This window comes from Podarcis liolepis, assembly GCF_965112155.1.
Source record: "Podarcis liolepis genome assembly, chromosome: 4".
NCBI classification, from domain to species: Eukaryota; Metazoa; Chordata; class Lepidosauria; order Squamata; family Lacertidae; genus Podarcis; species Podarcis liolepis.
This window is the reverse complement of record NC_139558.1, coordinates 49,232,922-49,247,236: the sequence shown is the minus strand read 5'-3', so window position 1 is coordinate 49,247,236 and position 14,315 is coordinate 49,232,922. Positions and strand designations below refer to the sequence as shown.

Here is a 14,315-nt window from a genome sequence, read left to right as displayed (position 1 = left end):
GTTCTCTCCTCACTAACCGTAAGCTGCAGCCAAGGTTTGTTCTTGAGTGATGTCCCTAATGAAGTGGGGACAAAGTTCTTTGCTTCAACTATCCCAATTTTCATTGGTTGTAATACTTCCAGAGATCTTCTTTATTCAGATATATCTATACTGATTTTTTATATGTTGTTATTATGACAGTGTCAGATGCTGTTGGTGGTTGTTTGTGAGTAACCACGCAGGACTCTGACCTGGCTTTTACTGGTTTTATTGTGCAAACTATTTACAGTGCAGATCTACCAAGTTCATGTCCGTCTCAGTCACTTGCTGAATCCGGGAGTGGCCCCTTCTGGCTTCTCCCTCAACATAAGAACTTCGGCACCCCAAACCCCCTCCTCCCCTCCTTGTGTTTCACCCCTCTGCGCAAGCTGGGCGACAGTAGCGTGCATCCCTCCTGGCCAGCCTGGTGAGGTGAGGTGCTGGGGCTCTCAGCAGCATCCTCGAGCCCTTCCCTCGCTTGGCTGGCCCCTTCCCTCTCTTCACCACTGAAGGTGTGGCTTTTCCCACCGCTGGAAGAGGAACTGCTCCTCAGGAGTTTCGGAGGCGGCTCCCCTGCCTCCCTCCCCTGTTCTGATGGCAGTCCCTGACAGACAGATTAACATTAGCGAGACTTAAACATTTGTTTCTTTTGGCATTACCCAAAAAAGCACAGAGCAGAATAAGAAAGTATGTTTTTATTATTTTACATGAAAAATCTGCATGGGGTTGAATTGTAAACCTATGATCAGCCAAGTGATGTGAGTCCTTTGGCTTAATATTTTAAGATTTTGTTTGTAACTAATACAATAACTCCTCTGAAGATTGATATAATAGAATAAATTTATATACACAAGTTTAGGTGATACTTCTGTGTTTCAAGTTTAAATACTTGCTGGGGAAAGGAAAATACAGATATATTGCAAAACAATAGTGTACTTGAAAAGTGAGACATTTAAGTGAATGAAAGTTGGTGTGCACATTCAGAATAACATTTTGTGTTTCAGTTCTAAAGCCCATTTGAAGCCCCAGATTTGTTTTTGGGGGGGCAGGAGAGATATAAAATGCAATGTAATATCTGACTCCTGTACCTGTTTTTAAAGGGAGGATAAGCAGCTTTCTGGACAGAGATATTGGAATGAAAGTTGGCTTTATTTATGTTATTTATGTTACTTACTTTTTATTTACTGGATTGGTATATTGCCCTTCATCCAACAATCACAGGGTGGTTTACAACATAAAAATACAAAAATAAAGAGCATAATACTTTATATGTGCTTCCAAGCAGTTATATGCCTGCTTCTGTATATGCCTACTCTTCACGGGCCTTTTGGGGATAGCTCTACAGGTATAAGTGAAAAGACTATTTGATTCTTACCTTAAAAAGGGGATTTCTGATGCCTGAAGTGATGTCTCACATAGCAGTCATGTGTAACTGGTGCCCATGGCATTTCCTCAAAATGTGCCCACTTGGCCAAAAAGGTTGGCAACCCTTGCTGTAGAGTCATACCCGAAAGATTTTTAGTCTTCTATGCTGGTGTTAATTCCAGAAACATAAGCTTTGGCAAAACTGACTAAAACCAATGTAATAACCATAAGTAATATTTAGAATGATGGGTTTTTCCTGTATATGACTAAAAATCACTGTAAACCTCTCAAAATTTCATGTTAGTCGTAGTTAATCAGATCAAAAAGAAAAACAAAGCTATATGTGAACTATTTTGGAGCTTACACTCAATTAACTATGGGCTATCTTCTTTTCTAGGGGTCCATTCAGTGTTGTGCGGCGATGTATCAACAGAGAGACGGGGCAGCAGTTTGCTGTGAAGATTGTCGATGTAGCAAAGTTCACCTCAAGTCCAGGATTAAGTACAGAAGGTGAAAATCAGTGGTTATCCTTCCTTTCCTTTCCTTTCCTTTCTTTTTGGTTGTACGGTATTCTACACACACACACACACACACACACACACACACACACCCGTAGCTCAGTTGGTTAGCATGTGGTGCTATTAATGCCAGGGTTGCAGGTTTGATCCCTGTATGGGACAGCTGTATATTCCTTCACTGCAGAGGATTGGACTAGATGATTCTCAGGGTCCCTTCCAATTCTTCAATTCTATGATTCTATATCTCTAGTCTCGTTTTGCTATTTCTGTGATCCAGGGGCTCAATGTAAACTTCAACAGTGTGCAGCACCAATGACAAAGGCATATGCTAGAAATAATTAGAAAGGAGGCTGAAAATAAAACAGCTGACATTTAATGTCTATATATCTACAGTGTAGCCACATTTGGAATCCTGTGTATAGTTCTGGTCAACCCACCTCAGTCAGGATATTGTTGACCTGGAAAAGATAAAGAAAAGTACAGCTAGAATTATCAGGTAGTTGGAGCACCTTGTAAGGGAAAATTGAAGTGTTTAAAAAAAAAAAGATGATGTGGGGCATTCTAACAGTTTATAAAATTATTCATTGTACATAGAAGGAGAATCCAGCATTCTTTCTAGTTTTCCCATAATATTAGAGCTTTGGGTCACCCAGTGGAATAATTAGCAATAGATTCTGGACAGATTAAATTCCTACTACAAAAATCACATAATTTATGGAATTTGCTACCACAATATGTAGTGATGGCTGCTGGTTTACCTTTACAGTATTGTGGATACGTCTGTCTGTGGTGACTAGTCATGATGGTTATGTGGAGCATGAGATGCACAATCTGCCATGAATGCCAATAGCTGGAGATCAGGAGTGAAGGAGTACTGTTGTCTTTATGCCCTGCTTGTAGGCTTTCTGAAAGCATCTGTTTGGACACTAAGTAAAACAAGACGCTTGACTGAATGAAACTTTGGTCTGATTCAGCAGGGTTCTTCTAGAGTTCTTAAAAAAAGGTTTGCATATTTTACACAGTTATACAAGTGGATTTATAATCTACATATACTTTTATCTGCTGATGCCATGTATACTGGAGTTTTATTCTTCTGGAGTCTATAAAGCAGAAGCAATATTCAGGATAAAAAAAATCTTTAACATATTATATATTTCATATTGCTTGTATAGATCTATGGTATCAGTTTTTATTACGAGACAGTAGCTTGCAAATATGTAAATATATTTGTTAAAATCCAGCCATGTTAAACAGACAAAGAGGAGGGACTCCAGCTCTGTTCCAGTGGTGTAAAACCTCCAGACCATAGGCTTAATTAGACCCACCAAGCCTCCTCATTGGCCTGCCTTCCTCATACCTGGTGTCTGGAGAGGGGGACAGGGTCTTTCTGGGATGTGTTTCCCCTGCTCCTGTTGTTGCTCCACTTCCTGTCTAGGGTTTGCTTGCTGTGGATGTGGAGATCTGTCTACCAACCCCAGCAAACAGTAGGAAAAGCATATGTGGCATCTCGAGGCAGTCACTTCCTTTGGCATGTTCATGACAGAGGAAAGTAAAGAAAGTGTGCTAAGCCTCATTGCTTAGTGTCTATGCTAGAGGCAACACCATATGTTGTCTGACAGACTACCACAGAGCTTGCCAGGACATAAGACCCCTGCTTGGTTTGCAGCCTCACAGGGAACATCTAGTAGTGTGCTGGTCGTGGTCAGTGTTGAAGAAGATGAGGGTGAGTCTTCCTCATGGTTTGCATGAGATGGGCAGTTCCTTGGCCCCAATGATTGTACCTGTTGGAGAGGAGTCTGCTGAGAAAGAGAGTGGAAGGAAGAATGAGTGTTGCCACCTTAGTGTTCAACTATTGCTCATGCTTCAGGCACCACCCCACCCCATGGGGAGAGGGGTAGATTTCATTGACTGTGAATCCCTTCCCCTCTGGGAGTTTCAGGACTCTGTATATGTGGTGACAGCTTGTTTTGCTCCATGTGTCTGCGATCCTACAAGGCAACCTTCTCATGAGTTGGGCCAGCAATGCTGATGGTTGGAGCAGAGTACCTGGCTTTTGTCAACAGAGTGCTTAACTCCACATGGGGCTGTGTGCTTCCACTGTGTAGAAGACACTGGTTCTCACTTTTGTGCTGGGGGGGGGGAGTATGCTGTAGAAATACAGTTCAGACAAGATCTAGGCTATGCATATGTCAAAGGGGTTGGAGAGCAGACATGGAAGACTGTCACAGTTTGCAACAAATGTTTGCCCTTCCCCTTTCTTGTCTAGGTGGACTGCTCTGTTCTGACACCCACCAGTTTGTTGCAGTGAAGTGGTGGCTCTTGTTGGGTATTTGGGTCTAGAGTCCCGAGGCAAGGTACTGGTTAGAGATCTAGTAAGAAAAGTTTTAGCAAATTGCTTACATTTCTATATGTGTTTTGGAGAAAGTGCTCCCTTTTCTTACAAATAGTTCCTGTCACCCTTGTGAGCTCTATGACATGGATCCAGAGGGATGTAGCCCTATGTCACATGCCCTACTGTCATATTTCCGTGTCGTGTTCACATATACTGGTGGTGAGCTGTGAAAAGGTACTCAGATACACCATTCCTGTGCACATTCATGGCAACATGAGTTGCCACTGTGGAAGTAGCTATTTGTAAGTTTCTCCTTCAATTGATTTTAATTGGAGAGAAATCGTTTGTACAAGGTCTGGGCCAGTGTAAAGTTGTGCCATTGAGTGCATGGCTTCATGCCTTATCTGTTCCAAAAGGGTAGCCAACATGATGCCCTCCAAATATTTTGGACTTCAGCTCCCATGAGCTCCAGTCAGCATGGCCAATGGTAGAGAATGATGGGCATTGTAATTTCAAACATCTGGAGGACACCATGCTGGCTACCCTTTCATTTTGGCTAACATTATTAGCTGTCTTCAAAGATTTGATGAGCTGTTGTGCAGAAGATGGAGTGCACTTGTTTTCCATTGCTCAAGGGTGCAGGACCAGAATCAAATTGCAGGCAAATAACTTTCAGCAAAACAATAGGAAAACTTCCTTACCAGTACAAGTTGCTCATCTATTGATCAGATTGCCTCCGGAAGTGGTGGGCTCTCAATTGCTTAAGGTACTTAAGCATAGGCTAGATTGCCACCTATCAGGGATGTTGTAGTTGCAACCTGCATTGTAGTTCCTTCACTAAGCAGGATTTCAGACTCGATTACATCCAACACCCTTTCCAACTCAGTGATTCCTAGCACATGTGTTCAGAGCAGGCAGAGCTATAGAGCTGCTTGCTCTGCCTTTTAATTATGTTGCTTTCCATCCACACCCATTTCCTGCCTTATTTGAATTACTTATGAGGATGCATCTCTCAAGGTCAAATATCACATTTTGGCACCTTTTTCTGAGACAGCTTCCCAGTCTTCTGATTTTATGATCAGATGACAGGAATAACAAATCAGGAAAGCATAAAAACTGCCCATGTAAATGTATCTTTTTGCACCAGCTGCATCTGTTTCTTGTTGGGAGGATAGGAGGAATCAGTGATTAATTTTGTTCAGTGATAAGAGGAGAGGTGGTCATCTTCTTGAATTATTCTAGCTTTAAGTCAAGGTTGGAGAGCACTTGTTTTGAACTAGGGCATCGCTAATTTTGACAGACGGAAGACTTCACTTCAAAACTACATGTGCCCACATATATAGCTTTATTTTTTTTATTTGTCTGCTCCAACACATACAGCTATGTTCATGCACAGCCATTGTTCTTTAAACACATACCAGGCATTCATATACATGTTCATTCACATGCCCCCCCTTTCTATTAAGGAAGCAACAGTGGACTGTAACAAAGATGCTTCTGCTTCTCCACTAGAAAGGCAGAAGCAATAGTGGAAGCAAAGAAGATGAGAGAAGCTCCTAAACTGGACAATGGTTTATGAAATATTACTAGCAACAAGAGTTCTTAATTTATGTATTACATTTATATCCCACAGAAGTCAAGGCAGCACACAGCATTCCCCCTCTCTCAATTTTATCATCACAATAACATTGTGAGATAGGTCAGGCTGAGAGTTAGTGACTAGCTCAAGGTCACTCAGTGGAAATTGGAACCCTGGTCTCTCCAGTCTTAGTCCAGCTCTCTGACTACATCACACTGGCTCGGAATGAAGAAAGTTTTTAGAGACAAATATAAATAGAGCCTATTGTTTTTAATCATCGGCACTACATTTGATTTTATGCACATTGTAAGAATACAGATGAACAAATATTAAATAATGTCCTTTAGCAAGAGGAATCTTAGAGCCTGGCCATAGTAATGTTTTCTCAGAAGTTCTACTGATTCTACTAGAACTTACTTCAAAGTAAATGTGCACAGAATCCATCTCATTCAGATTCACAATACTGTTACTATTAATGATTGTGGTATAAATCATATCCCCCCTATCGCATTTTGAAAAATAAAAAGGCCCAGTAGGTTTTTGCTTTTAAAATACAATTACCTAAGAAATTGATGCTTTATGGGGGAAAATGAGTATTATTTCATTGATCCTTCTTAATGGTGAAGCAGTCACTTTCCATATATGCATAACACATAAACGAGAGGAGGGAAATTATCAAAATGTCCATGTAATGCAGGTATCTTGTAATGGAACAAAAATTGTATTAAATGCCTTGTAATGAATTCTGACAACTAGCAAATCTAGTATATGCAAAATTCTATTGAAGCAAATATTAGTATTCATGGTATTTGGTTCTGTGTCATCAGTCTTGGTAGTGTTGTAATTTATCACTTCAAATACAGTCCATTGACACTTTCTCAGTGTTCCAGGAAGTAGCAGAATCTACTGGGTATTATATGTATTTGTGATGGCAGAATCAGTTAGAGTATTAGTATTGTTTGTGTCGTATAAAAGTATACTGATACTATTTGGGGTTTTAAAAAAAAAAGCTTTCAGATACTGTAGTATAAAAATGATTCACATATACAAATATCTCAGTGCATCCACAACCATCTTTTCAGCATCTTTGCTAGCCTAGGCAGCTGAGTAGACGGTGGGGACTGTCAGAATACTGGTATTGAGCATCTGTGACCACTTGTGACAAATCCCCTCAAATGTCTTACCCATAAGTTTTAGAGGAGAAAATCACTTTGAAAGCAGGTTTCAGTTACTGCGACAATTTCAACCATCACACCAATACTCTTTTCTCCCCACATCTCTTGCCATTATTGCAACACTGATAAGTACCTACTGTGCGTGCCATGCTGCTAAATCCAAAGAATGCCTAGCAACGAACTGGTCTTTATAATGTTATCAACATGGCCATTTAAAGAACCATGTGCCTTTTACCAATGACATTTGGAAGGTGGTAAAACAGTCCAGAAAGAATTGTAATAGAAAGAATTGCAACAGAATTGATTGCTAATCAATATGTAGAGACAGAGGGAGAAGGAGACGGGGAAAGATACATGTTCAGTTGGCCCCTTGACAAAGTGCAGTGATTGCCATATGTGAACAAAAGGGGTGGGGAAGTGGTTAGGAATGAATTAATGTGGATGTGCACAGGGGGAACTATGACTATTACCTGGACACAAAGCTGAGTGGAAGTTATGGAAGTTTTGAGCTTGAGGAAGCATGGTTCATTTATTCAGGGACATTTCAGTGTACTACAGTGGTACCTCTGGTTGTGAACAGGATCCGTTCCAGACGCCCGTTCTCAACATGAAAAGAGTGCAACCCGCAGCGGCGCATCTGTGCACGCGCGGGTTGTGATTCACCGCTTCTGCGCATGATGTCATTTTGCGCTTCTGCACATGCACGAGCGACGAAACCCGGAAGTAACCCTTTCCAGTACTTTCGGGTTGCCACAGGACGTAACCTGAAAGAACGTAACATGAAGCAGACGTAACATGAGGGATGACTGTATAGTATAGTACAGTATCAAAATAATTATTTTGGGATATACTGTACAACCAGAAACAGTATCCATGCCTCTCTTCAAGAGCTTTGGCTATTCTTCTACATTTCTCCATGCCATATTGTGGTGAACAGGGATTTTTAACTCTGACAAATATGAAAGATCAGAAAAGAGAATGGCTTCTTAATGTTGATGAGAGTTTGTCTGTCTCAAATTAGACCTGATATAAATGAGATTACCTAGCAAAAGCAAGCCCACACTTCTCATTAAGTTCGTATACATACTTAAGGAACATATGTAAGAGGCTCGTTTATAAATATATTTTGGGAATGATTCATTTTCTCATGTAGATGCATTGTTTTATACTTTCTGGATGTCCCGTGATCATAATATAAAGTAGTTGTGTTTTATGTTATAAATCAAGTACTGCTAGGAGTTGTTTCTTTTTGTTTTCCAATGTATTTCCTACTAATAAAAGGATCAGTGTGGTGTGAGCAAATTTTTATTCTGACTGGCCCAGAAAAAAGTTTAAGAACCACTGGTGTTAAATATTGATTTCAAATTCAGGAAATGCTCAACTATATTATTTTACAATTACAATAAGATTGTAGTACTAATTTTTATAGAGGGTGGTAACAATAAGAAATATCTGCTGGTCAAGTGATAAAAGCAACCATAGTGGCAGTAAAATAAGATAAAATCCTGAGCATGTTGGCAATAAGGTTTTTATGAATACATTACACTGTAGCAATGGTGACAGTAACTCATTGCAGGTGTGAACGATAAACCCAAATATAAATTAACTTCAAGACCTTGTCTAGGAATAGGCACTAGAGATGATATTCAGGGAATGGCTAAATATGTACATGAAAGGAGGTAAGAAATTTGCACTTAATTAAATGTCTGCATAGGATAATGGTTTATTTGGATGATTTCTCAAATCTAAGCTTTGTGGGTGTGTTTTTGAAAAAATCTGGACCAATTTTATACAACAAACTTCTTTTCTGCCACACATCTAGGATGTTGAAGGAAACAGAAAAGCTTGCAGACATAGTCATATCTTACAGTTTTAGACTACAGTAGTTATAAACAGTACAGGGCTTGATCCATGCACATGGAGGGATTATCATAGGACATGTTTCTTTACCCAAATGTATGGGTGATTTGTATGTGCATTATTAGCAATGGAAGACCTGTGTACACCTCCTAGAGGTAGAGAGGGAGGCTGGATAGGAATGTGGGAAACAAAGACAGACTTCCTGTGTGTGCATCATCAATGTGAGAAAACATGGCTCCAATTAAGTCCGATGGAGATCCCTCCACGTTCAGGTGCTGTCCTTTTGGTGAACTAGATTATGCCCACTCTGAAGAATCAAGCATAGTGATGCTTATCGCCTAAAAATGGTTCATAAAGTAGAAACATTATCATTAATTGGTGCAGTTGAATTAGAAGTATTAAGTGAATTAGAAGTTTAGCTTAATTTAAGAGCTCTCTGAAAAGTTGCTGTAAAATGCTGAATGATTCTGTGTCAAATACAACCTCTTGATTTAATCTGAATTATGATCTCTGTACAGTATAGATAATGGTTTAACTGCAAGTGTCACTCCTGCAAAGTGAAATTAATAGTCAGTTAGCTGAGTGAAAATTGTGAGTATGCCCAGTAGAGCTTTTTTCACTCTTTGTTTTTTGTTTTTTGTTGTTGTTTTTTAATGAAGCCCAAGCCACATGCCATGTTTTTGGTTTTGAAAGTGTCCTCCTTTGGTGAATGAAGGAAGAGAAAAACAGGAGCAGCTGTTTAAGGAATGGATCTAAAGTTCCCTTTGGGTACATAGAATTTCAGTCTTCCTATCTTTTAGCTTTAATCCATGAATGCAGTATCTTCATGCACAAGCAATTCTTTTAAAGTGCATCCCCAATTTACTACTTAAATGCTCCAGAGTTTTAAAAACTTTTTAAAGCCCAATTCAGTGGTCTATGGGAGGATGCTTGAATTAGAATCTGAGCTTAAAACTGCTTTACCATATTGTGCCCAAGAGCATTAATGTTTTGTAGAAATTAACAACTACTACCTCCCTTGGTCAGATTGCTCTGTGCTAAAGAAATTGCGCCTGGTATTTTTCTATATGTTTGTAGTTGTAGGGTTGTCTTTAGAGTCAGCTGTAATGAGGAACTCAGGCAGGTAGGGGGGAGACTGATTATTATACTCTTGATGCACATGATCTTCCCCTCTCCTTTAAAAAATATGTCCATTCAGTCAGATGAATTGGATTGCTACGTTATGAAAAGTAATATTTTATTTCCAAATCTGGACATTTATTATCCCCCCACCCTTCCCTCAGATAAGTGAATATCTGTGAAACTTCAATAGTGAAAATTTTAATGTCCTTGGGCACAATCCAGTTAAGCAGATTTTAAGTTTGATTCTATTTCAGTCAGAATTAAACATGCTGTACTTTTGTCTGAATAGTACCTCTTATTTTTATTGTTCTCTTGTGTTCCTTTACAAAATAGTTATTTTCCGCTGTATTTTGAAGTAACCTATGTCTTGGAGTTGAAATTTCTAGCTATTTTATTGTCCATCTTTGCTTCTGAAAGGCTTTGATTAGCTCTGAGTAAAAATGCACTGCTCAGTAATTTGGCCTTTTGTTATTAGTAGGGTGTGGTGAGTCAGAAGTTATATTTGTAGAATTCTCTATGCAAAAGAGTGTCTAATTATGTAAAGACCTATGCTCCTGTTCTCCCCCCCCCCCCCTATGCCTTACTGGTTAAATTCTAGTAATTGCCTAAAAAGAAACTACAGTATCTTTTAAGGCCAACAAACCATACATATTCATTGTCCTCAAGCACAGTTCTGTGTGTTTGCATGCTATGGCATGTCAGCTCAGCCTTTAAATGCTTTAAATTTCCTATCTATCCTGTGCAAATCATGTCAGCTGATTCTGATCGCGTCTCAATCCTATAAAATAATCTTCAGCTTATCAGAAAATAGTGTGGTATTCAAAATAGCATGACATTTTTCCTCTTCCTTCATGCTCACCCCAGATATGCTCTGGGGGGTTGGGGGAATTCCTAGAACAGATTTAGGGGGCACAGAGGGAGGAGAGGGGGAGATGATTCTGTCAGTGGAAGGATTTCTCTTTGCACAGCAGAACAATATTCTTAGCCCTATATTGAATACAGTGGTACCTTGGGTTAAGAACTTAATTCGTTCTGGAGGCCCATTCTTAACCTGAAACTGTTCTTAACCTGAAGCACCACTTTAGCTAATGGGGCCTCCTCCTGCTGCTGCTGCTGCGCCGCTGCTCGATTTCTGTTCTCATCCTGAAGCAAAGTTCTTAACCCGAGGTACTATTTCTGGGTTAGCGGGGTCTGTAACCTGAAGCGTCTGTAACCCAAGATACCACTGTACAGCACATACTAATTAGACCACATTAAGGAAACTTTTTGGCTCCATGGCCTAGATCTGGACCACCCAGATCTAGAAGGCTATGCTCTGCCTCCCTGCCCTCCCCTCCTCACAGGACCACTGGTGCCACGGCAGAACATATGAGCATTATGGGAAGGCTGGGAGGAAGGAGCAGAAGGAGAACCAACCGCTGCCACTGCTGTTAACTTCACCCGTACACACACACCCCACCCCACAAGCATGCTATGGGGCAGTGCAGCCTGTAGTCCACCCTCTCCCCTCATCCACCACTCTGTGGCCCTCCAGAAGCTGCTGACCTCAACCCCCCATCATCCACAATAAGCACAGACAATAGGCAGGGATAGCAGGCCAACAACATTTGGAGGATCATAGATTCCCCATCCTGGTCATAAACTTGTATGCAGTTACTCAAGTCCTATTTATTCCAATGGGTCTTACTCTAGAATAAGCTGAGATTGCATCCCTTAACAAAAGCTTCATCCATCTATGATCAAAAAGCAGCCGGAAAAGTCTGTGTGAGCACAAACTGCCTACTTGCCTGCTGCTTCTTTTTTAAAGCCATGCTGTCAACTGACCCTAGTGGCTCTGAAGGACACAAGGTGGCTATGCTTAGGCACACATAGCACAACTAGGGCCCCTGGAATGAGCAAGAGCACCAGAGCCCAAGCAGCAGAAGGATGAAGAGAGCAGGCAGCCCATGACATCCATTCCCCGCTTCCCAGCCCAAAGGCTGTCTCTGAAAAGTATGTACGTCATACTCCAAACTTTGATCTGCAGTTCATCAGCCTGCTCTCACCTCTACTTACCTGAGCTACCCTTGGTTCGAGGATGAAAACCACCAAGAAACCACCAGTCACATAACAATGAGCAAAATAACCCGTGGTACGAGTCATAAACAGGGAACTTTGGTTGTTGTTAAGTGCCGTGCCATAAAGGAGGAAGAGGGCAAATGTCGTGCTTCACAGGCTGTAGTGATTTGCTCATTAGCACACCTGCGTAACATAGGGCCCTAGTTGTGCTATGTGTGCCTAATCTCCACCACTGGTTCTTTAAGGTGGGGGTGATGGCAGAGGCATTTGGTTGTTTGGAAAGACAGGGACTCACTCACACCTCACAGCTACTTCTCTTCTGAATGGCTTCCAAGGACTGTCAAAAAAAGGACTATTGGGCTGGACCACCCTGGACTAGATCATCATCAGATCTTAGCCTCATGGGCCAAATTTGACAAGTGGGCAGGGTTGCCTGCCTGTCAATCACTTGACTTCACAATGACATTGGGTAATTGGATGCTTTGAAGTCCCAAAGTAGTCCCATGCAGGACTTGCAAAGAGAGCTGTATGGTACTTTAAACCACCTGAGGTTTGGACTTTACTGCCTGTCAGTTGATGTGCTATAGAATGAAGCTTGCTTTCTGCTGTTAGGCATGATGTTAGGCACCAGATGTACATTTAAGATTTCAGGGGGGCGGGGAACAGCACATTCTGCCTCCTGCTGTTGGGACTCACTCTGATCTGTGGTGTACCAACAGGGTTTTCTGGGCCCAATATGTTGGAATGAGCCCTCCCCAAATGAAGATGATAGACAGCTGGGGTCTCACCTGCAGCACAGTTTGCAATGTGTCCAGCTGCCCTGTAGCAAAGAAAGAAAAGAAAAATATATTGGCAGGGCAGGAATGGATACCTGGGCCACCTTAACAATGACCTGCTGCTAAATGTCCCTGTGATAAATAGAAGAGAATTAATTGTCTGTCATTAAATACTTCAGTATATGTAGCTTTGTGCTTTATTCAAGGCAAGAGGAATGTCCTTTTTTACTTACCGTAGTGTTCTTTATGCATGCTGAGAGATCAGCTGTGTGAAAACATTTCCCATTGTGTCTGCTTGTTAACTGAAACTAGTTATTTTCCTCTCAGAATATACAGAACAGTGATTAAAAAATCCTTGATACTGCTTTTCCAGAAGATGGAGATCAGTTCATTCTGTGGTTCTTAATGTAGGACATGCAATAAAATAAAAAATGTTGTCTCTATCATGCTCCTTTAGAACAGAGATAAGTTAATTTCAGAAATGTTTGGCTCTTGGAAACATTTTTTCCTACAATTAGCTATTGTTTGGATTTCAGGTTGATGGGATTTTAAAAATCTGATTCTTCTTAGAATTATCTCCTGTGAAATAATGTTTACTACCAAGGCACAGTTACATGGAATGTACTTCTGCTATATAGAAAATGATTTGAAATCAAGCTTGCAAAATGTAATTCATACAGTATGAAAGGCTTTTTTTGTTTTGGTTTGGTTTGGTTTCCTTTAATCTTCCTTGATTTGACTTAGAATTGCTAATGAAGTCTGATTCCTGTGCTTGGTGTCAGTTCTGGTTTGCTGAAATCATAGTCAAGGTGTAATTCAAAGGACAAGTAGCAGGTTTTAACCTAGAAAATCACCTTTAGGCCAACATAGGGACAATTGCAAGCTGTTGGGTGGCTAAGCAGATATGGAGACTTGTCAGGCAGTAGCTCAGTCTTTCCTGTACCATTGCTGTGCCAGTCAAACTTCACAAACTATTATATGATTTTGGTGCTACAAGAAAATATTGTTGTGTTGTGTAGGCACATGTATTTGTCTAGCACAAGCTTTTCGGAGGAAGAAAGCAGATTGACTGCAGCTTTGGAAGGCTTGGTTAAAAAACAGGGACCTTGGAGGGGTAATTCTTCATTTGGCAATAGTAGTCATCTGTGGACCCATGTCCTGTTGCCCTCAGCAACTGGGGATGCCTAGTATGGCGCTGCCTTTATTGTGACATCATCCATCAACCAACATTGATCTCCTGGAGCTGAAACTGAGAGCCCACACTTCTATGTTGCAAAACCTGCTTCTGTATCAAAGCATCTTGGCAATTGAAGAATTGTAATGCAATACTCGTGGTCTGGACTGACTGCCCCCCCTTTTTGTGACTCAGACACTTAAACTTATATTCCAGGTTGCAGGGTCATATATATTCAATATAGGTTGCCTTCCCATCATGCAAGGGAAACTAGTAGGTCTGAGGATTGTAGGGAGCACCGGATCCCATATTATGATAGTCAGAAAGATAGTGCACAT

The 14,315-nt window shown here is 40.8% G+C and overlaps 1 protein-coding gene and 1 long non-coding RNA gene across 23 annotated transcripts in view; one reads left to right on the top strand and one right to left on the bottom strand.

Annotated features, from left to right (window-relative positions):
- The window catches only part of CASK (calcium/calmodulin dependent serine protein kinase), a 126,170-nt gene that overhangs the window by 33,379 nt on the left and 78,476 nt on the right, over positions 1-14,315 (top strand). For all 22 annotated transcript variants that reach the window (XM_083498413.1, XM_083498420.1, XM_083498424.1 and 19 more), the window contains one exon: positions 1,781-1,893. In XM_083498413.1, coding sequence (XP_083354539.1) covers positions 1,781-1,893 — 113 coding nt within the window. The remainder of the gene's footprint in view (positions 1-1,780; positions 1,894-14,315) is intronic.
- Positions 2,258-13,928, bottom strand: LOC310704697. Its single transcript, XR_014524961.1, has 3 exons — positions 13,037-13,928; positions 12,724-12,847; positions 2,258-2,359 (listed from the first exon to the last, which is right to left on the bottom strand). It is a non-coding gene; the product is annotated as an uncharacterized lncRNA (long non-coding RNA).